The sequence below is a fragment of the Delphinapterus leucas genome, chromosome 21, assembly GCF_059928025.1.
Source record: "Delphinapterus leucas isolate spDelLeu-1000000601 "Yukka" chromosome 21, BTC_Dleu_Yukka2, whole genome shotgun sequence".
NCBI classification, from domain to species: Eukaryota; Metazoa; Chordata; class Mammalia; order Artiodactyla; family Monodontidae; genus Delphinapterus; species Delphinapterus leucas.
The window spans coordinates 30,198,845-30,221,833 of record NC_143149.1 but is presented as its reverse complement, the minus strand read 5'-3'; the positions used below and the strand labels follow the sequence as shown (position 1 = coordinate 30,221,833).

The window sequence follows — 22,989 nt, the reverse complement described above, 5'->3', positions numbered from 1 at the left end:
CATGACTGTCAAAGAAAAAAAATATTTAGTGACACGTGTTAAAGATGGTGAGGCTAACCTTATTCAGGACCACTGCAATGGGATTTTACAGTGAGTGATAGAGATCAGGCTCAACTCCAAGCACAGCGTGGGCAGGTGGGAATTTGTACCCAATGAGCAGGGTGGGGGTCAGTGGATGGAAAATTACTAAGATGAAACACCGCGGTGAAGGAAGCTCTGGCTAAACAGACTAACGGATTCTTACTGAAGACAGGCCACAGTGATCAGACATCACCCGAGGGGATGGTGGAAGATGAGGAATTTGATCAGATGTTGAGGGTGGGGTGTTCTTGCTAAACTCACTTAGCAGGGTTCTTGCTAAAACTGGATTTTCCAAGGAAGTGTAGACATGGACCCAGGGGAAAGGTCAGTAGCCTGACCAAAGTCTGGTCAAGCAAAGGACCTGTGTCATTTGCAGCAGCAATGGAGCAGCAGTATACTTATCTCCAAGGCTTACGGACAAGTCAGGGATGCAGGGTGCCAGCTAGTGGTTTATGAAGTAACCCTTAACCTTCTAAACTCCAGGCTCAGACTGTCTAGACTGTTTAAGAGATGGAGAGATCGATGGTTTACATGCAGTTTAATCAGTGACACAGCCTGACTTTAGCCACGTGACCGATCTAGTATAAAAGACCCCTTCGGTAAACGTGTGAAAAGGGCTACCCTGAAAAGATGATGCTTCAGTCATATCTCAGTGGTTTGTAATCTGAAGACAAAGCACATCTGTGCAACTGAAAAAGGACCCTGGGGGGCTCTGTCTGGAAGTGTTCAAACTCCTTGATGATCTCCTCTGCTTTGTCCTGATGTCCTGTACCCTTTACCTTTATGAAAGTCTCCTTGAGTGAGCTTCGGAGTAGCCCGTGGAGTTTTGAGTCCTTTCCATTATCCAACCCTGTTCAGTCACCGCCCTGTCTCTCCCCTCTCTCCCCAACACATACACACTCTTTGCTCCCTCTGGTGGTGAATTTAAAAAGAATAAACTGGAGATGGTACTTGGCTTTGCTCTGCCCTTCCTCTTCCTTGGAAGTCACTGCCTGCCAGTGGGAGCACAGATTTTGCCACGCTCCTCCAGGAGCAGGCCTGCCACCGTGCAGGCTGATGTGAGTGGATGAATCTGCCTAATCCGGGGTTCAGGACTGGCAGGTCCATCAGGCTCTCATTCTATGGTAAATCCTCTGACCCAGCCCTCATCAATAATAAAAGTAGTATTTTGACCTCCTATCTAACTCACCCTTTTAGTTTATGTTTAAAGTTGTTGAGCACAGGCAGAGAAAAGGTGTGCTATCTTCTGCCCCACAACCCCCAGTCCCTGCCAAATAACCCAACAGAAGTAATTATGTCCATCCCTCTGCAAGGAGGCTTCATATCTTTCAGCAAGGGATTCATGACCAAAAAAGGTTAAGACTGCCATTGTAGAAGCCCTGGGAGGAAAAAAATAAGCGCTCACTCAAACAGAGTCCCCCGTTCATTGATAGCCATAATAATAGGCTACCTACCCTAACTCTTTTTCACTAGTGATCATTAGCTTTGATGACTGCCTTTCAAAGACATTCAAAGACCTGGCCCCTCTTAACCAATGCCTGGAAAAGTACATTTGCCCACTAATTCAAGAAGCATAGGGGGGACCTTCAAGATGGTGGAGGAGTAAAACGTGGAGATCACCTTCCTCCCCACAAATACATCAGAAATACATCTACATGTGAAACAACTCCTACAGAACACGTACTGAACGCTGGCAGAAGATCTCAGACTTCCCAAAAGGAAAGAAACTCCCCACGTACCTGGGTAGGGAAAAAGAAAAAAGAAAAAACAGAGACAAAAGAATAGGGACGGGACCTGCGCCTCTGGGAGGGAGCTGTGAAGGAGGAAAAGTTTCCACACACTAGGAAGCCTCTTCACTGGTAGAGATGAAGCTTCAGAGCTATGGAGGAGAGCGCAGCAACAGGGGTGCAGAGGGCAAAGCGGAGAGATTCACGCACAGAGGATCAGTGCCAACCAGCACTCACCAGGCCGAGAGGCTTTTCTGCTCGCCTGCCAGGGCAGGTGGGGGCTGGGAGCTGAGGCTCGGGCTTCAGAGGTCAGATCCCAGGGAGAGGACTGGGGTTGGCTGCGTGAACACAGCCTGAAGGGGGCTAGTGCGCCACAGCTAGCCGGGAGGGAGTCCGGGAAAAGGTCTGGACCTGCCTAAGAGGCAAGAGACCATTGTTTCGGGGTGTGCGAGGAGAGGGGATTCAGAGCACTGCCTAAACGAGTTCCAGAGACGGGCGCAAGCCGCGGCTATCAGCTTGGACCCCAGAGATGGGCATGAAACGCTAACGCTGCTGCTGCAGCCACCAAGAAGCCTGTGTGCAAGCACAGGTCACTCTCCACACGCCCCCAAGGAGCCTGTGCAGCCCGCCACTGCCAGGGTCCCATGCTCCAGGGACAACTTCCCCAGGAGAACACATGGCATGCCCCAGGCTGTTGCAACGTCACGTCGGCCTCTGCCACCACAGGCTCGCCCCGCATTCCAATTATAACTACTGTACCCCTCCCACCCCCCAACCTGAATGAGCAAGAGCCCCCTAAACAGCCGCTGCTTTAACCCCCTCCTGTCTGGGTGGGAACAGATGCCTGGGGGCCACCTACACACAGAGGCGGGGCCAAAACCAAAGCTGAACCCATGAGCTGTGTGAACAAAGAAGAGAAAGGGAAATTTCTTTGTGCAGCCTCAGGAACAGCAGATTAAATCCCCACAATCAACTTGATATACCCTGCGTCTGTGGAATACCTGAATAGACAACGATCATCCCAAAATTGTGGCGGTGCACTTTGGGAGCAACTGTAGACTTGGGGTTTGTTGTCTGCAATTGATTTCTTTCCGATTTTTATGTTTATCTTAGCTTACTGTTTAGCATTTGTTATCATTGGTGAATTTGTTTATTCGCTTGGTTGCTCTTTTCTTTTTACTTTTAAACTATTATTATTTTTTATAATAATTTTTTAAAATTATTATTTATTTAATTTTTATTTTTTCTCCCTTTTCTTCTGAGCCGTGTGGCTGACAGGGTCTTGGTGCTCCAGCCTGATGTCAGGCCTGAGCCTCTGGGTGGGAGAGGCAAATTCAGGACACTGAACCACAAGAGACCTCCCGGCCCCACATAATATCAAATGGCGAGAGCTCTCCCAGAGATCTCCGTCTCAATGCTATGACCCAGCTCCACCCAACAGCCAGTAAACTCCAGTGCTGGACGCCCCATGCCAAACAACTAGCAAGACAGGAACACAACCCCACCCATTAGCAGAGAGGCTGCCTAAAATCATACTAAGTTCACAGACACCCCAAAACACGCCACCGGACGAGGTGCTGCCTACCAGAAAGACAAGGTACAGCCCAACCCACCAGAACACAGGCACCAGTCCCCTCCACCAGGAAGCCTACACAACCCACTGAACCAACCTCACCCACTGGGGGCAGGAAACAAAAGCAACAGGAATTATGAGCCTGGAGCCTGAAAAAAGGAGACCCCAAACACAGTAAGTTAAACAACATAAGACAGAGAAATGAGCAGCAGAAGGAGAAGCAAGCTAAAACCCCACCAGACCAAACACATGAAGAGGAAATAGGCAGTCTACGGGAAAAATAATTCAGAGTAATGATAGTAAAGATGATCCAAAATCTTGGAAATAGAATGGCGAAAATACAAGAAACGTTTAACAAGGACTTAGAAGAACTAAAGAGCAAACAAACAATGATGAGCAACACAAAAAATGAAATTTAAAATTCTCTGCAAGGAATCAATAGCAGAATAACTGAGGCAGAAGAACGGATAAGTGACCTGGAAGATAATATAGTGGAAATAACTGCCACAGAGCAAAATAAAGAAAAAAGAATGAAAAGAATTGAGGGGAGTCTCAGAGGCCTCTGAGATGACATTAAAGGCACCAACATTCGAATTATACGGGTCCCAGAAGAAAAAGAGGAAAAGAAAGGGACTGAGAAAATATTTGAAGAGGTTATAGTTGAAAACTTCCCTAATATGGGAAAGGAAATAGTTAATCAAGTCCAGGAAGCACAGAGAGTCCCATACAGGATAAATCCAAGGAGAAATACACCAAGACACATATTAATCAAACTGTCAAAAATTAAGTACAAAGAAAACATATTAAAAGCAGCAAGGGAAAAGCAACAAATAACATACAAGGGAATCCCCATAAGGTTAAGAGCTGATCTTTAGCAGAAACTCTGCAAGCCAGAAGGGAGGGGCAGGACATACTTAAAGTGATGAAAGGGAAAAACCTACAACCAAGATTGCTCTACGCAGCAAGGATCTCATTCAGATTCAACAGACAAATTAAAACCTTTACAGACAAGCAAAATCTAAGAGTATTCAGCACCACCAAAGTAACTTTACAACAAATGCTAAAGGAACTTTTCTAGGCAGGAAACACAAGAGAAGGAAAAGACCTATCAAAACAAACCCAAAACAATTAAGAAAATGATAATAGGAACATACATATTGATAATTACCTTAAATGCAAATGGATTAAATGCTCCAACCAAAAGACATACACTGGCTTAATGGATACAAAAACAAGACCCATACATATGCTGTCTACAAGAGACCCACTTCATACGTAGGGACACATACAGACTGAAAGTGAGGGGATGGAAAAAGATATTCCATGAAAATGGAAATCAAAAGAAAGCTGGAGTAGCAATTCTCATATCAGACAAAATAGACTTTAAAATAAAGACTATTACAAGAGACAAAGAAGGACACTACATAATGATCAAGGGATCAATCCAAGAAGAAGATATAACAATTGTTAATATTTATGCACCCAGCATAGGAGCACCTCAATACATAAGGCAAATGCTAACGGCCATAAAAGAGGAAATCAACAGTAACACAATAATAGTAGGGGACTTTAACACCCCACTTTCACCAATGGACAGATTATCCAAAATGAAAATAAATTAAGGAAACACAAACTTTAAATGACACATTAAACAAGATGGACTTACTTGATATTTATAGGACATTCCATCCAGAAAAAACAGAATACACTTTCTTCTCAAGTGCTCATGGAACATTCTCCAGGATAAATCATATCTTGGGTCACAAATAAACCCTTGGTAAATTTAAGAAAATTGAAATCATATCAAGTATCTTTTGCAAGCACAATGCTATGAGACTAGATATCAATTACAGGAAAAAAATCTGTAAAAAAATACCAAACACATGGAGGCTAAACAATACACTACTAAATAACCAAAAGATCACTGAAGAAATCAAAGAGGAAATCAACAAATACGTAGACACAAATGACAATGAAAACACGTGACCCAAAACCTATGGGATGCAGCAAAAGCAGTTCTAAGAGGGAAGTTTATGGCAATACAATCCTACCTCAAGAAACAAGAAAAATCTCAAATAAACAACCTAACCATACACCTAAAACAATCAGAGAAAGAAGAACAAAAAAAATCCCTAAGTTAGCAGAAGGGAAGAAATCATAAAGATCAGATGAGAAATAAATGAAAAAGCAATGAAGGAAATGATAGCAAAGATCAATAAAACTCAAAGCTGGTTCTTTGAGAAGATAAACAAAATTGATAAATCACTAGACACACTCACCAAGAAAAAAAGGGAGAAGACTCAAATCAATAGAATTAGAAATAAAAAAGGAGAAGTAACAACAGACACTGCAGAAATACAAAGGATCATGAGAGATTACTGCAAGCAACTATATGCCAATAAAGTGGACAACCTGGAAAAAATGGACAAATTCTTAGAAAAGCACAACCTTCTGAGACTGAACCAGGAAGAAACAGGAAATATAAATAGAACAATCACAAGCACTGAAATTGAAACTGTGATTAGAAATTTTCCAACAAACAAAAGCCCAGGACCAGATGGCTCCACAGGCGAATTCTATCAAATATTTAGAGAAGAGCTAACACCTATCCTTCTCAAACTCTTCCAAAATATACCAGAGGGAGGAACACTCCCCAACTCATTCTACGAGGCCACCATCACCCTGATACCAAAACCAGACAAAGAAAGAAAGAAAGAAAGAAAGAAAGAAAGAAAACTACAGGCCAATATCACTGAGGAACATAGATGCAAAAATCCTCAACAAAATACTAACAAACAGAATCCAACAGAAAAAGAATCATACACCATGATCAAGTGGGGTTTATCCCAGGAACACAAGGATACTTCAATATACGCAAATCAATCAATGTGACAAACCATATTAACAAACTGAAGGAGAAAAACCATATGATCATCTCAATAGATGCAGAAAAACCTTTCAACAAAATTGAACACCTATTTATGATAAAAACCCTCCAGAAGGTAGGCATAGAGGGAACTTACCTCAATATAATAAAGGCCATATATGACAAACCCACAGCCAACATCGTTCTCAATGGTGAAAAATTGAAACCATTTCCTCTAAGAACAGGGACAAGACAAGGTTGTCCACTCTCACTACCGTTATTCAACACAGTTTTGGAAGTTTTAGCCACAGCAATCAGAGACGAAAAAGAAATAAAAGGAATCCAAGTTGGAAAAGAAGAAGTAAAGCTATCACTGTTTGCAGACAACATGATACTATACAATCCTAAGAATGCTACAGAATGCTATAGAATCCTAAAGATGCTACCAGAAAACTACTAGAGTTAATCAATGAATTTGGTAAAGTAGCAGGATACAAAACTGCTGCACAGAAATATCTTGCATTCCTATACACTAATGATGAAAAATCTGAAAGAGAAATTAAAGAAACACTCCCATTTACCATTGCAACAAAAAGAATAATAAACCTAGGAATAAACCTACCTAAGGAGACAAAAGACCAGTATGCAGAAAACTTTATAAGACACTGATGAAAGAAATTAAAGACGATACCAACAGATGGAGAGATATACCATGTTCTTGGATTGGAAGAATCAACATTGTGAAAATGACTCTACTACCCAAAGCAATCTACAGATTCAATGCAATCCCTATCAAACTACCAATGGCATTTTTTCACAGAACTAGAGCTAAAAATTTCACAATTTGTATGGAAACACAAAAGACCCCGAATAGCCAAAGCAATCTTGAGAAAGAAAAGCAGAGCTGGAGGAATCAGGCTCCCTGACTTCAGACAATACTACAAAGCTACAGTACTCAAGACAGTATGGTACTGGCAAAAAAACAGAAATATAGATTAATGGAACAGGAAAGAAAGCCCAGAGATAAACCCACGCCCATATGGTCACCTTATTTTTGATAAAGGAGGCAAGAATATACAATGGAGAGAAGACAGCCTCTTCAATAAGTGGTGCTGGGTAAAATGGACAGCTACATGTAAAAGAATGAAATCAGAACACTTCTTAACACCATACACAAAAATAAATTCAAAATGGATTAAACACCTAAATGTAAGGCCGGACACTATAAAACTCTTAGAGGAAAACATAGGCAGAACACTCTATGACATAAATCACAGCAAGATCCTTTTTGACCCACCTTCTACAGAAATGGAAATAAAAACAAAAATAAACAAATGGGACCAAATGAAACTTAAAATCTTTTGCACAGCAAAGGAAACCATAAACAAGATGAAAAGACAACCCTCAGAATGGGAGAAAATATTTGCAAATGAAGCAACTGACAAAGGATTAATCTCCAAAATTTACAAGCAGCTCATGCAGCTCAATCAAAAAAACAAACAACCTGGGCTTCCCTGGTGGCGCAGTGGTTGAGAGATCACCTGCCGATGCAGGGGACAAGCTTTTGTGCCCCGGTCCGGGAAGATCCCACATGCCGCAGAGCAGCTGGGCCCGTGAGCCATGGCCGCTGAGCCTGCGCGTCCAGAGTCTATCCTCCGCAACAGGAGAGGCCACAACAGTGAGAGGCCCGCTTACCACAAAAAAACAAACAAACAAACAAACAACTCAATCTAAAAATGGGCAGAAGACCTAAATAGACATTTCTCCAAAGAAGATATACAGACTGCCAACAAACACATGAAAGAATGCTCAACATCACTAATCATTAGAGAAATGCAAATCAAAACTACAATGAGGTATCGCCTCACACCAGTCAGAATGGCCATCACCAAAAAATCTACAAACAATAAATGCTGGAGAGGGTGTGGAGAAAAGGGAACCCTCTTGCACTGTTGGTGGGAATGTAAATTGATAGAGCCACTATGGAGAACAGTATGGAAGTTCCTTAAAAAAAACTAAAAATAGAACTACCATTCGACCAGCAATCCCACTACTGGGCATATACCCTGAGAAAACCATAATTCAAAAAGAGTCATGTACCACAATGTTCATTGCAGCACTATTTACAATAGCCAGGACGTGGAAGCAACCTAAGTGTCCATCGACAGATGAATGGATAAAGAAGATGTGGCACATATATACAAGGGAATAGTACTCAGCCATAAAAAGAAACGAAATTGAGTTATTTGTAGTGACGTGAATGGACCTAGAGTCTATCATACAGAGTGAAGTTAAGTCAGAAAGCGAAAAACAAATACCGTATGCTAATACGTATATATATATGGAATCTAAAAAAAAAAAAAAAAAAAATGGTTCTGATGAACCTAGGGGCAGGACAGGAGTAAAGACACAGACGTAGAGAATGGACTTGAGGACACGGGGTGTGGGAAGGGTAAGCTGAGACGAAGTGTGAGAGTGGCATGGACTTATATATACTACCAAATGTAAAACAGATAGCTAGTGGGAAGCAGCTGCATAGCACAGGGAGTTCAGCTCGGTGCTTTGTGGCCACCTAGAGGGGTGGGATAGGGATGGTGGGAGGGACACACAAGAGGGAGGGTTTATAGGGATATATGTATACATATAGCTGATTCACTTTGTTATACAGCAAAAACTAACACAACATTGTAAAGCAATTACACTCCAACAAAGATGTTACAAAAAAAAAGAAAAGAAAAACAGAGCATAGGAATGCAGACCAGACATCGCACATGTATATACGTCACTAGCCTTACTGAGGTGGGATCAGGTAAAAACATGACAAAATGAGGAGAAGAGATTAAAAAGGGGGGTGAGAAACCACTGCTATGGACTGAATATTTTGTCCCCCTCCCAAAATCCTTATGTTGAAGCGCTAACCCCCAGAGTGGCTGTATTTGGAGATGTGGCCACCTAAGGAAGTTATGGTTAAATGAGGTCATAAGGCGGACCCCTGAGCCAACAGGATTAGCGTCCTCACAAGAAGAGAAGCCAGAGAGCTCGCTCATCCATCTACCCCGCTTCCTGTGCACACAGGCCAAGGAGAGGTCATGCGAGCACTGGCCAGAAGGTGGCCATCTGCAACCCAAGAAGAGAGCCCTCACCAGACACTAACCCTGCTGGCACCTTGATCTTGGACTTCCAGTCCTGTGAGAAAATACATGTCTGTTGTTTACATCTGTAGTGCTTTGCTGTGGCAGCTCTAGCAGACTGATAAAACTACTAAAGACTTCTTTACCCCCTGCTCAGCTGTTTCTTGGGCCGATCATGATTTTAAAGTTTTCTTAAATACAACTTTCTCTTCCTTTAATTTAGATTTATTTTCCTTTGCTCTAATGTCAATGGAAATGCAAAATAGTATGACTTTTTCCATACATCTACTCTTATTATTCTCACCTTTTTATCAATCTACTAAGCAATATCTAACTAGAAAAGATACCCATATAGCACTGAAAAAAAAATTACTGAAAAGCCAAAGTAAATTAAATTTCTTACTTATTCCTTTCCAAGTGAATAATATGCTCTTTTCCTTCAGCTTGAATGACATAAGATACCTAAATGCACAAAGGAGAAAAGAACAATAAAACACTATCTTCTAAATAACTTTTCAACAACAGAAATTCCATCCTGAATGAAAATAACTTGGTACTGACTAGAACTATTTTATGAAAGAACCTTAAATATACTCGTAAATCATAAAAATATACTCTGATCATCCCTACCTTTCTTTAATAAACTACTGTGGAAAACGACCTGCATGTTTATCTAAACTCTTCTTAAATTCATTTATAATTGAGCTATAACTTAAGGGATTATTTTTACTAAGTCCATCCCTGTATTACCTATAGTATAAAGTAGTTCTTCCTTTCGTTTTAAATGAAATGAACCTCTTAGTTTCAAAAGATATTCCCTCATTCTGGTTAGATGAAATTAATAGCCTTTTATGATTTTATATCTTCACATGGCTCAACACATTTCATCGCTTCTAAACAGACTTTCCCCCCTCACGTGAACATCTTTGAAATCCGGATACATCGTACAGAGGCAGAGCAGTCTAACTGGTAGCACTCTGTTCCTTTCTTAATTAGTGGTACATTAAATAACAGTGTGGTGAGGCAACTTACACTTACACATCCTCAGCTTGTGGGATCCTCTTCTCTACCTCAAACGCTAAAATAACTTGCCCAGTGACTCACTGTTTCATTAGCAAGAAGCACTTTAATGTGCTCTCTAGAACCAGGGGATTCAACTTTGCCATAATTCTAATAAAAAAGACAGTCATGGAGGGACTCAACAAATAATAATAGTATCAAGAGTGTCCTCTCATTCTCCCTACTGTTTCTGGACTCTAAGTGAATGTTTTGCCAAGAAACAGCAGGATCTCCTTTCCTAGGGCACTTCAACATCTGACTTCTAAGGCCAAGACTGAGATCCAGGTCCTGGGGTTCTGCTTCCACATCCTGTGTGGGGACCTCGGGACTCTGCCATCTACCTCTTTCTCCACTGAGGCATCAAAAATACCAAGCTCCTTCCAACGCCACAGTTTTGGAGTGTGCGTTTCTATCCGTTCTGCTCTTGGACAAACATAGGACGTAAAAACATCACTGTCATCTCCTCTGAGAAGAATTCTGAGAATCTGAGAATTGTTTTGTGATATTACATTCTTCCCCCAAACAGCTGCCTGGGTTGCTCATTCCCTTCCTTCTGGTCTTTGCTCTGCTCCAGGGTTACCTTCTTAGTAAAGTCTTCCCGGGCTGTCCTATTAAAAAACACAAACTGTCCTACCCCCTCATCCCCACCCCCAATTCCAACATTCCCAACCCCCTCCCTGCTTTAATTTTCCCCATAGCACTTCTTACCATCTTAAGTAATCTCTATTATTAATCTATATTGCTTATTTGTCTCCTCCTCTCCTCCCACGAGAATGGAAGCTCCACAGGGGCATGGAGTTTGTTTTGTTCACTGCCATATCCCCAGTGCTTAAACAGTGCTTCCACGTCTTCCCCAAATATTTATCAGGGTGCATGCAGGACATTGACTACAATCCCAAGTATCTATGTGTGCAGTGTTGATAAAGGTCATCAGAGACACAATAAAGTAGAAAACATCATAGCTGTGCTGCTAAGTGAAGAAAAGGGGAAAATAACAATGAAAACATAAATTAATTCTACTCTAAAGGCAAAACAAAAATCAAAGAGTAGAATGTCCAGTTCAAAACAAGGAAAAATTATAAACTGTTCCACTGGAAGGAGATCTTAGAGTCATTTATTCCTTACTTATAAAGAAGTAAATGAAGACGAATGATCTACCCAATTCGTGGTAGCACCCAGAGGGAGGGCTAAAGCTAAAAGCTCCTGACGCTAACTCCAATGTTCTCTTCACTATGCCTAGTCCCTAAACAATGGACAAGCTGCCTTATCGTTAGAAATATATCAGCAATTCAGAGGTAATAAGCTAAACTCTCTATCCTTCATCACCTGTTACTGTTAAACTATAATAAAGTTAAATTATACTTCTATAAAGTTGAAGGGTTTGCAAAGTCAGTTGATATACAAATATATTATTTCTGAGCTTTACAGTAAGAGAAAAATCGTATAAAAATTAATTTTTGTGCATTGGTTACCCTGTTAGCATATTATGTTTCTTCTGATATGGAGATAAAACTCACTTTTGAGCAAACATTCCCAGATATGAAATACATGCATATAACACACTACTATTCTCCAGTGTCAGTAAAGATACAGCATGTAGTACTCTACCTGTCACACACTGAGAGAGAGGTGAATTCTTATTCTTATAACAAGACCACTGTAACCATCACCAGTCAGGTAAGGGTCAGAAATCTATGTAACCAGCATCCTACCCTGGTCATAGAATTTTACTTAACTGACTATTTCATCCTCTTATGTTTCAAGTTGATTATTTTGTCTTTAAAAAAAAAAAAAAAAAGCTACTAAGGATCAGTATGTCACTTTACTAGAATAATGTCCAATGGACACCAGTGCCGTAATCACTGGCTGACATTACTCGCTGAACCAACCACTCCTGAAAATCACACCCCTGTCTTAAAAAAAAGTGAAATTTAAATACACATATATTTCTCAAGAGATAACTTACCTGCTCTGAGTAGGGCCTAGGGGCTTCTCTTCTTTCTCTAGTTAATCTCCAAGGAGTTATTATTTCATAAGAAGAGAGATGGGAGGTCTGTTGAAAGCCTACAGAAAAGGGAATAACAAACATTATATAACAACTGAACCTGAAAAACTACATGTCCTAAAATACAATGGAAAGCAAAAGCTGAATGTTCAATTCATAGAAAAATCATCTGATGTTCCCACACTAAAATATATATAGTTTTATACAAAGTTTTATAGGAAAATAGCAATATACTAGATAAGTATGAGGGGGAAGAAATGTATTTCTTAAAAAAGGATGTCAGCCTTTATCCAAACAGTATATACACAGCAATCATTTTCAAACAATTTTTAGCTATAAACCCTAATCCCTTGTCTTAAAAGAAATCTTAAGGCATAAACACAAGGAAAAAACTGCTCTGGTGGGGAAATGGAGGGAAGGCATCTAGAACCTGGCACCGTTTACTACTGTCTCTTTTCCCACCCTCACCCAACATGAATGATACCCTGAGATGGTACGGGGATACTTACGATACGGCCAAGGACAATAAGAGGGAAAAGTTACTTTTAATGCCTGATGGATTAACTCTAATAAATACATACCTAACAATGTAGCAATTATCTCCAATGAAATTACTGCCACTAATCTGTCCTAAAAAGTTGAATAGATAAAATGTATTAAAAATAAAGTACTCAGAACCATCATGCAAGACTTCCTCCCAATTCCAATCCTGTAAAGCTCATTACACAGTGGAGTCACGTCTGAGTGGGGCCTGGGTTCTAAACTCATCACTTGAGAGGGGAGAGGGATAAACTAGGAGTGTGGGATTCACTGATACACACCACTATATGTAAAACAGATAAACAACAGGGACCTACTGAAAAGAGCCTGAAAAAGAATGAATATATGTATATGTATAACTGAATCACTTTGCTGTACACCTGAAACTAACACAACATTGTAGATCAACTATAATCCAATAGAATTTAAAAAAAAAAAAACCAAGGACCTACCATATAGCACAGGGAACTATATTCAATATCTTATAATAATCTATACTGGAAAATAATCTTAAAAAAAAAAAAAAATATATATATATATATAAAAAACTGAATCACTCTGCTGTACACTTGAAACCAATACAATATTGTAAATCAACTATACCTCAATGAAAAAAAATAAGTAAATCTACTTAAAAAAATTAAAATGAAAATAAATAAGTAAATAAAACAATGAGCAGAAAGCCATGTTGATTCATTGCATTGAAGCAGTCAAGCAGGATTTATGTATAAATACAAAGTTTTATTGTTACGTTTCCATTTTGTATTTTTGAAATTATCAAAGGTATTAAATAATCATATATTATTTAAAAAATAAGATAACTAGAAAAAAAGTAAAGTCATCACTTAAGCAAAATTTGGGTATAATTAAAATGGCCCATTCAAATCCCTTAGGAAGGCACACCCCATGTTGGCATCTGATACAGTCTCTCAATACATCCAACACACCTCTTCTTCCTCCAGCATAACTGCCAATGATGGCATGTCAGTTTGTTCAGAGAACTTGACGAAGTAGATGGTCACCATCTAAGGACCACGGATGAAAAACCTCTCTCTATATATATCTCCATATACCAAAACCACATTTGTTATGAGGAGGCTTGAGAATGGCATACACAAACAGAAACACTGAGGGAAGAACAGATTCACGGCTTCTACTCAGTGGGGATCAATTCAGGAAATAAATTCATTAAGTAGAATTTCTTGAACAAATAAATGCCATGAAAAGGAGGAAGAGGGGACCATTATAAATTAAAAGAGCCATATAACCAAATGCAATATCTGGACCTATCTGGATCCTAATTAAAATAAATCAACAGAAAAAAAAAATTCTGAGACAACCAGGAAAATTTTATAGATATGTGATCTGTATAGATATGTGATGATCTTGAGGAATTAGTATTAATTTTTTAAAGTGTAATAAGCATATTGTGGGTAATGTTTTCTTTAAAAGTCCTTATGTCATAGAGATTCATTCTGAATATTCAAGGGCAACATGATATGACATCCAGGATTTGCATCAAAATAATCCAGTGTGCGTTTGAGGGATGAGATATATATGAAACTATATTAAAACTGGGTAATGGGTACAGAGGAGTTCATTACTCTTCTCTCTACTGTTTTGTATGTTTAAAATTTTCAATAGTAAAATAATTATTTTTTAAGTAGTTATCTATAGGGAGTGGGATGAGAGGAGAGACTTTTCACTTTATAAGCTCTGTATTATTTATAGTGTCTATGAAACATTACAATTATAACATATATCATATATATGAGACTATAAGATGTGTCATAACAAACATGTAAGTATCATAAGTAAATGTACCAAACTTGTTTAAAGCAGCTACCACGATGGAATAGAACCAGAGAGTAATGAGATAAGGACTCAGACTTTATTTCCTGTACTCATGCATGTCCATATTGTTTGAATGTTTTTATAATGAGTATTTTGAAACCCCAAATTACCATTGAAATTAAAAGGGGGAAAAAGGAGTGTTTCTTCAATTAAAAAAGAAAAGCACAAACTATTTAAAGTACTGATTATCTACTATCTCAACACCTCCTGTCTTCCCACCAGCCTCATTAACCTCGCATCCAGACTATGATACCTTCTCACTCCCGCTCTCTCCTCTCCTTTGGATCCAAGTTCATTCACTCCTTAATTGCCTTATGCCTCTCAGATTTCTCAAATGCAGATTAAAATGAAGCATCTTCACCTAACCTTCCACAAGCTAACACTGTACATAAAAATGTCTATAACCTTGTCTAGTTTGGAATTTTTAAAGACACAGTGTAAACAAGAAAATATAAATTAAATCTCATTCAGTACAACATGTCATGCTAACACTCTGCAAACTCTTTACCCATCAACCCCTTAAATCTTATTAGGCACAACATACCATCTAAATGGGGCTTCACGTCATTACATAAAAATACCAGAAATAGACTCCAATACTCACAAAAGCAACCAGGGGCTGGCTGATCTAAGGCATACTTACGACATACTATGATAAAATATCCTTCAGATATTTGGAGTTGCCAAATGGGAGCCGTGTCAAAAGAAATCTGTGGCCTTGATAGAAGCAGGCTTCAAATCACTAAGTAGAAATATCCTTCATCCTAAATTAACTGAGGTACAGGACTATTTCCTCACCCAAGATAAACCTTTCAAGGACCTTCAGTTTTCTCAAATTCCTAAAAACACAAATTTCAATATTATCCTTAATATTTTTCTTTTAGATCATGGTAATTTGTTCAACTACTAAGACAGTCACTCTAGAAGTAATGGCAGGAACAGATGGCAGGAATAAATGCTTTCAGTGAGTTACAGAGGAGAAGCTCTGTGTGATAAAAAAAAGTCAATCATCCTGTGCATTTATATGCAACTTCCTATGATTCTATAATTATTTCAAAATAAAAGATTTCTTAAGTAAATCCTTACAGGCAGGGATTAAAATGTTAATAGGCTCAGGCAACTCTTGTACTAGAAGCTAAACAATATGCAACTAAACTGAAATCTTTTCATCACAACTCAGAAGCAAACATCACAGAGAAAAAGAAATGCCTCAGAAAAGACAACTACAAATGAGCAGACACATATTTAAAGAGCTCTCATTTTGAAACATGTTAAGTGGCTTTATAAGGTCACATAGCTAGTTTCAGGCCAGGACTGAAGCTATGGATCTTTTACCAAGATTGTTAGAGAAGAATGAAAGTCCAATAAAGGAATATAAGACACATTCTATCCTTTCTCCCATTTTAATGCACAATTCTTGTTTTGAAAAAAAAATTAAAATGAATCTTTTATTTTTTAAAGGCTTTCAAAATTATACCACCCCAAAATAACTTCTATTTACATATAAGAGCTGTTATTCTGATACTGACTTCTTGGTTTTAAAATCCAAGGATCCACTTTCTGAATGCCATAGGAGTTCCAAAACATCATAAGAAATGCACATATTTTGGTTATGTCATTGAAAAACAATATACACTGGTTGTATGAAACCCCTTCTTCCTGTATTTTTTCAACATTCCTTCATCCCTAGTCCTGGCTTATTTTTATTCTTTTTCCCGTTCATACCTTGCATAGATTTTCCCCAAATTCCTTTTATTTTTTGTTTTTAATTCCAAATAGTAGCACTTTCTCATGGGAATCTAAAGATCAAGTTTCCCATGTCACTATAAAGGACGTGCATCAACATTATTTGTACTATAAAGCTTCAGCCTCAGCACTATTGACATTTGAGGCCAGAAAATTCTTTGCTGTGGGTGTTTTTCTGTGCAATGTAGGATAGTTAGGAGCATCCCTGACCTCTACCCACCACTGGCCAGAAGCACCACCAGTGTGACAACTAAAACTATCTTCCAGATGCCTTCTGGGGGCAAAATCACCCCCCCCCGAAAACTGGTATAGAGTTCACAATGAAAACTAAAATCTTAATACAATCAGCTCCATGGAAAATACAAACTATTTTATCAGAATTTGACAGAATTTGATGCACACCATCAAAAGTCACATTACTAGAAAATATGGGCTGGAGATAAAAGTAAGAGTTGAGGGCTTCCCTGGTGGTGCAGTGGTTAAGAATCCGCCTGCCAATGCAGGAGACATGGGTTCCAGCCCTGGTCCGGGAAGATCCCACACACCACGGAGCACCTAAGCCCGCGTGCCACAACTTCTGAGCCTGAGCTCTAGAGCCTGCGAGCCACAACTACCAAGCCCGCGCGCCACAACTACTGAAGCCCACGCACGTAGAGCCCGTGCTCCACAAGAGAAGCCACCGCAGTGAGAAGCCTGCGCACCGCAATGAAGAGTAGCTCCCGCTCGCCACAACCAGAGAAAGCCCGTGCACAGCGACGAAGACCCAACACAGCCAGAAATAAATAAATAAAATAATAAATAAATGTATTAAAAAATAAGAGTTGAAACATGAAACTTAAAGTGCCTTAAATTTAGTAAAAGAAAAAAAAAGGTGTTAGTTGCACTTCTTTCTTCCTTTAACTCCTTAGATATTTTTACGTACTGTGTTTTGGAGGAAGCCTAAATACATGTTTTGTAATAGCATCTGAGAAACTGAGTCCCCCTAAAAATGAGTCCCCTTACTTAGTTTATGATTAATCTCTCTATTGAAAACTTTATCCCCTTTCTTGCCCTCTCTGACCTCAATCCTGTGCTAACTGAACACTAATCAACCAGAGTTAGATGACTGACATTGCTATCATTGATAACATCATTATGTGCCTAAAACTGCTATTGTAGATACTATCATTCACGTACAAACTCAGGTTGCTTCTCCAGGGCAAGATGCCCTCATAGACCCCCAGCCATGGACCACCTGGTCAGAGAATGTAAACCAGAGGCATTCTGACTCCCAAAACCAGGATTAAGAAATGTCAGAAGATAATGATTAATCCCAGCATCTTTGTTCTTCCCCTTTAAACAAAACAAAACAAAACACTTCACTCAAAAAGCCAAGCTGGAGTGGATCTGAGACTTATCTTCCACTCTCTTGCTTGGCGCCCTGCAACATACCCTTACTTTGCTGCAAACACCCGCTGTCAGAGTTTGGCTTTCTGTGCCCTGGACACAGAAGCCCTTCCTCGGTTACAACTGTAGACGGATATAAGTTAAAAGAATTCTACCTAATTGCAAAGCAAACAAATGTAAACCCTCAGCCAAGGACTTTTCTCCTTTCCTTCCCACCTATTGTGTAAACAAAGAACCACGCTTAAGTACTTTCACTATAGAAAATAAACCTGGGTTTCACATACAAGATGAAGAAGATAATTCTGTTGTCTGAGTTATTTCTTGAAGAGAAATTGCAATTAGATCCATAAATTGCTGTATTTTGGGCCATATCTTTCCATTCCATTCACAAGGTCAGTGCCCAGTAAACATATATTATATATTAATAGCTATCTTCAAACATAATTATAATTTCCACTGTTACGTCCTACATTCTGACATTTTTTGCGTTATAATTTGTTTTTACATTTACTCAGTTTTACATTTAAAAAGAAATAGGGCTTTTGCTATTGTTTGTTTGTAAGTGGCCCTTTGGGAAAAACACTCACCATTTATAAGATTTAATGCCCTAAAGAATTTAAATTCCTCTACCAAGGAATTTAAGTTTCTTGAGACCAAGGATGGTACCTTACCCATCCCCTATTTCCTGCACTGGTACAGTAGATATTCAACAAATATATTTGAGTAAATGACCTCTTTTGATCTTTACAGCTATACATACATAGATCTCATAATTGCAAATTATCCTGTACAACTAAAATAAGCTTTATTTTTTATGATTAGCATCTTTCATATCAATTTTCCACAAATCCTCACGGCCCACAATTTGTCATGTTAATGCAATGCCACATTTCACTGTATTACTCTGCCATTGACTGCTTACCCTCCCCTCGGAAGCAGCCAATGTGTCAATGGATGTGCAACAGGCTCTCCCAGGCTCTCCTTGTATGAGAGTTCTTAGGGGCTACTAAAGGAAGGGGTAGGGGGAACCTTCCAAAAATGAGTTAAGCCATAAAAAAATCTCATTAAAAGGAAAATGTGTCAAAGGGAAAGAAGCATTTCCCATGTATGGGAATGGGTTTTATCCTACAGTATGACAAATGTTTGGCAGTGACATCATTTTTACTTATTATAAGCTGAAATACTCTAATTCTTACGTTAAAATCAACATAAACCGATATGAAAACAACTGCATATTTAATAACTGACCAAAGTATTTATAAGTGAACTTCTCAGGTTCCCTAACTCATTCTTGAAGGGTGTGATTCAAGCAGTACCCGACACATGATCACTTTGGGGAAAACGATTTGAAATAACACTTTCACAAAATGAAAAATAAACTACAATAATATATGAACAAGACTATACAATTCAAAGCGCAATTCAATTTAATTGGGTCCATGTTGGCCCCATTCAAAGGCAGGGTGGTTGGGAGGTTAGTTACTGAGATACCTAGAGGACCAGATTTACTTATGCGGCAGTCCCATAGTTCTGACAGAAAGGTGGCATAACTCCAAGACTCTGCTATATACTAGGCATCAAAGAAAAAAAAAGAAATATCATGAGACTATCTATGTCATATATTTGAGCTTGTGGCTATTCCAAGAAAATGCTTCCGGTTACTTAAAGCTTGCATCTTTGGGGGGATTCTACCATAAACTAGGATTAAAAAAAAAATATATATATATATATATATATATATATACACACACACACACACACACACATATAAAGTCAACTTTGGTAAGGTAAAAATTATTTATTTATTTATTTAAATTTGGCCTCGCCACTCAGCTTATAGGATCTTAGTTCCCCCACCAGAGATCGAACCTGCACCCCCGGCCGTGAAAGCACGGAATCCTAACCACTGGACCACCAAGGAATTCCCGGTAAGGTAAAATTTAAAATGTGTTTGGAAAACTGTCTTGGAACCCAGCCACTTGTTCTGTGCATATTTTAATTATAAATGTTTTATTTTTTTACATAAAAGTGAAACTCAAATTATCTTTATATTTAAAAGACTACATTCTCCTATTCGGCACAAACATACCAAATCCAAATAATTCACAGGCACCTAAAAACAAAATTAGTACAGACCTAAGTTCTTACCATGTAGTTCATCTTATGATTCACAATGAGTAAGTCTTAAACCTCATTTCTTCTAGAATTCTAGTCTTGAAAAAAAAAAAAAATTCTAGGTCTGCACATCATAATCACTATCTTAAAAGAAGAAATCAGATGAGGTTTTTCATACCTGCCTGATTCCCTTTGTTATTGTTCACAATGATACAAAGTTACCTTTGTCAGCCCCAGTTTAAAAAAATATATAACGTTTACTGTGTCAGCTTTTGAGAATTTATACTACATTTCCTCATCGACACAATGTTATAAATGGTAAAAAAAAAAAAAAAAAAAAAGATCCTACAAAACCTATTTAACTCCTAATGTAACCAGATGTGTAGGTGGTACTTACTGAGTACGCAAATTCCTCTTTCATTAGCAGAAAAGGTTTCAGTGCTGCTTTAAACATCCTGTATTGCAAAAATTCGGTCAGCTGATTTTGGAAGAACATTCCCGTAGGGAAACATGAGTTGACTCACTGCACACTAGTACAAAAGCCTCTTAACTGCTCTCTCCCAGCCTCCAGTTCCTCCCTCCTATATTCTGTCCTCTACTGTGTAGCCAGTTATATTAATCGCAAATCTAGTTATGTCACATCCCTACTTAAAAACCATCCTGCCCAAAGAACTTCCTCCAGGGTAAAGTCCAAACCCCACAGCACATCACAAGAAGACTCTCCCCAGCTGGTACCAACCTACCTTGGTTTTTTCCGTGCCTCCCTTTCATGTAGGCTGCCTGGTGACATTCTCATCATTCCCTAACTACCCTCATACCTCTCCATACTCTTGCAAAAACCCTTCTGCTTAGAAAGAATTCCTATTCCTTTCCTTGAACATTCACCTATACAGATCAGTTCAAATATCACTTTCTCAATAAAACCTTCCCCTATATCCCTCAGATAGACTCAGCACATTTGGTCACCTTCTGCCCCTCCACAAGCATTCAGCTTGGTGTTTATAGGCGTTTGATAAATGCTGACTAAATTTTGAAAGCATACACATGCTTCAGTGAGGGACTGGCCATAAACTGTTAAAGCTGCTGTTAAAAAACATAAGGATATTCCATCCATCTATATACGGGTATGCAATAAACAGAATCATGGATTACTAAAACTCCAGATGTTTAACCTACTCCCCCTTAAATGTTGGTAAATGTTAACCATATAGAATACCACAGCAAAAACAGTCTCAACCATAAAAGATTTGGTAGCTTCCCATCAATAAAGTTTCAGTATTTAGAGCTTCAAAATTCCTGCAATGGGGCAAATTTACCTAATTGAAAAAGAATAAACCAAACATAAGAAAAAACTTAAATTTAGTCCTGCACTGAAATCTTCACCTTTGAACAACTCTCAAGATAAAGATTTAGTAGAAACCCCCACTCTCCATCATACTCTATGGCTGATAAAGAAAACACAACCGTGCAAACAATAATTTAACACGAGCCAAAATAAAGAAAGAAGGTGTTTCCAGAAAGAAGCTAGTGTGTTGGCGGTTTGTTTCCACTATGTTTGGGTATCTCCAATACAAATACCTTATATATTCAAGGTTAGTTTCACAAGTCAAAAGCGATTTCACATAAATGATCTAATTCTCACTGTAATCCTGTGAGTTAAGCAGAGCAGGGATTATTCGTCCGTATTTGAGATATTACCAACCCAATAAAAAAGAAGATAAAAGACCGTTTGGCTATAGAAATGTAGCACTTCGTTTCCAAAAAAGTATTCTTACTACAACAAAATGGCCCAAGAGAAAAATAAGAACCCCCCCATTCCATCGCTAAATTTAGCTCTGTGTACCTAGTGGTGACTCTGCTAATAAAATGAACATCAAAATTTCAAATCATGATAACCTGGAGCAAAAGTTCCATCTCCCGGTCTGCTTCCCAGTGACATTGACTGTACAAGCAAGAGCAAGCTCCATTTCTCAAAGCACTTCTCAAAACATCCACGCGCACCCAGCCTCCAAGGCTCTCAGCCGAGCCCCCGAGGTCAGGGTCGGACCCAGAGTCGCCCCGAGAGGGTCTGGGGGCCCCAGCCTTGCGCGAGATGGGGGTGGGGCGCGCCGCAAAAGGCTCTGCCCAGCATGAGACCGAGGACGAGGAACCAGACCCGAGAACAGTGCCGAGAAGAATTTGGGGCGCCAGACCCCGAGCCTCGGGTCCGAGCACTGTCCACACACAGCTGAGCGGCTCCGCCTCCGACTCCGGGTTCAGTCCCCAGGCCAGGCCCCTCCACTCCCAGGCACTACAGGGTAACTCCGAGCATCCCAGCCCTAAGAAACGCGAATCCCAAAGGGTCCTGGGGGCGGACACCCACCTGACCGAGCCCCACCGAGGGCTGGGCTCACCAAGCCGAACAAGAGCAGCCACAGGAAGCAGAGGGTCCCAGAGGGCGAGCCCGCGCCCAATCCCATCTCGGCCGAGTCCGCAGGTTCCCCTCAACACTCGGTCGCCCCTGCCTCCGCCCGCTCCACCATTTCCCAGCCCTGCCGGGGCCCCAGAGCTGGCAGCGATGCGCGCGCTCGGCACTGACGCAAGTCGGCTCTGGTCCGAGCTCGCTCCCGACACGGCGCTGGCTACACTGACGTAGAGAGCGATCCGTCCCTGGCGGGAGAACGGACTTTCTATCGGGCCCCTAAGACCCTCACTAGTCTGCCCCGCCCATCACTATCCGCCCCGCCTCCTCCCTCCAAGGCCCGCCTACTTCGGGGGTCGAGGGAGCCCATTGGAGGAAGCAATCGAGGCAAAAGAAGGCGGAGCGTGAGACCCAGAAGCGGAATTGACAGGCACAAGTGAAGCGCAGCCCCGCCTCCTGCGCAGCCTCTTCTTATTAGCTGTCGGGGTCGGGCGGAGCGTCGAGC

General features: G+C 40.0%; 1 protein-coding gene across 2 annotated transcripts in view; it reads right to left on the bottom strand.

The window, feature by feature from the left end:
- The window catches only part of ADAM9 (ADAM metallopeptidase domain 9), a 102,418-nt gene extending 79,622 nt beyond the window's left edge, over nt 1-22,796 (bottom strand). For both annotated transcript variants that reach the window (XM_022571267.2, XM_089903778.1), the window contains exons 1-3: nt 22,446-22,796; nt 12,404-12,501; nt 9,782-9,840 (exon numbers count right to left, since the gene is read on the bottom strand). In XM_022571267.2, the coding sequence (XP_022426975.1) occupies nt 9,782-9,840; nt 12,404-12,501; nt 22,446-22,542 (254 nt within the window). In that variant the 5' untranslated portion in view covers nt 22,543-22,796. The remainder of the gene's footprint in view (nt 1-9,781; nt 9,841-12,403; nt 12,502-22,445) is intronic.
- Between the last annotated feature and the right edge of the window lie 193 nt (nt 22,797-22,989).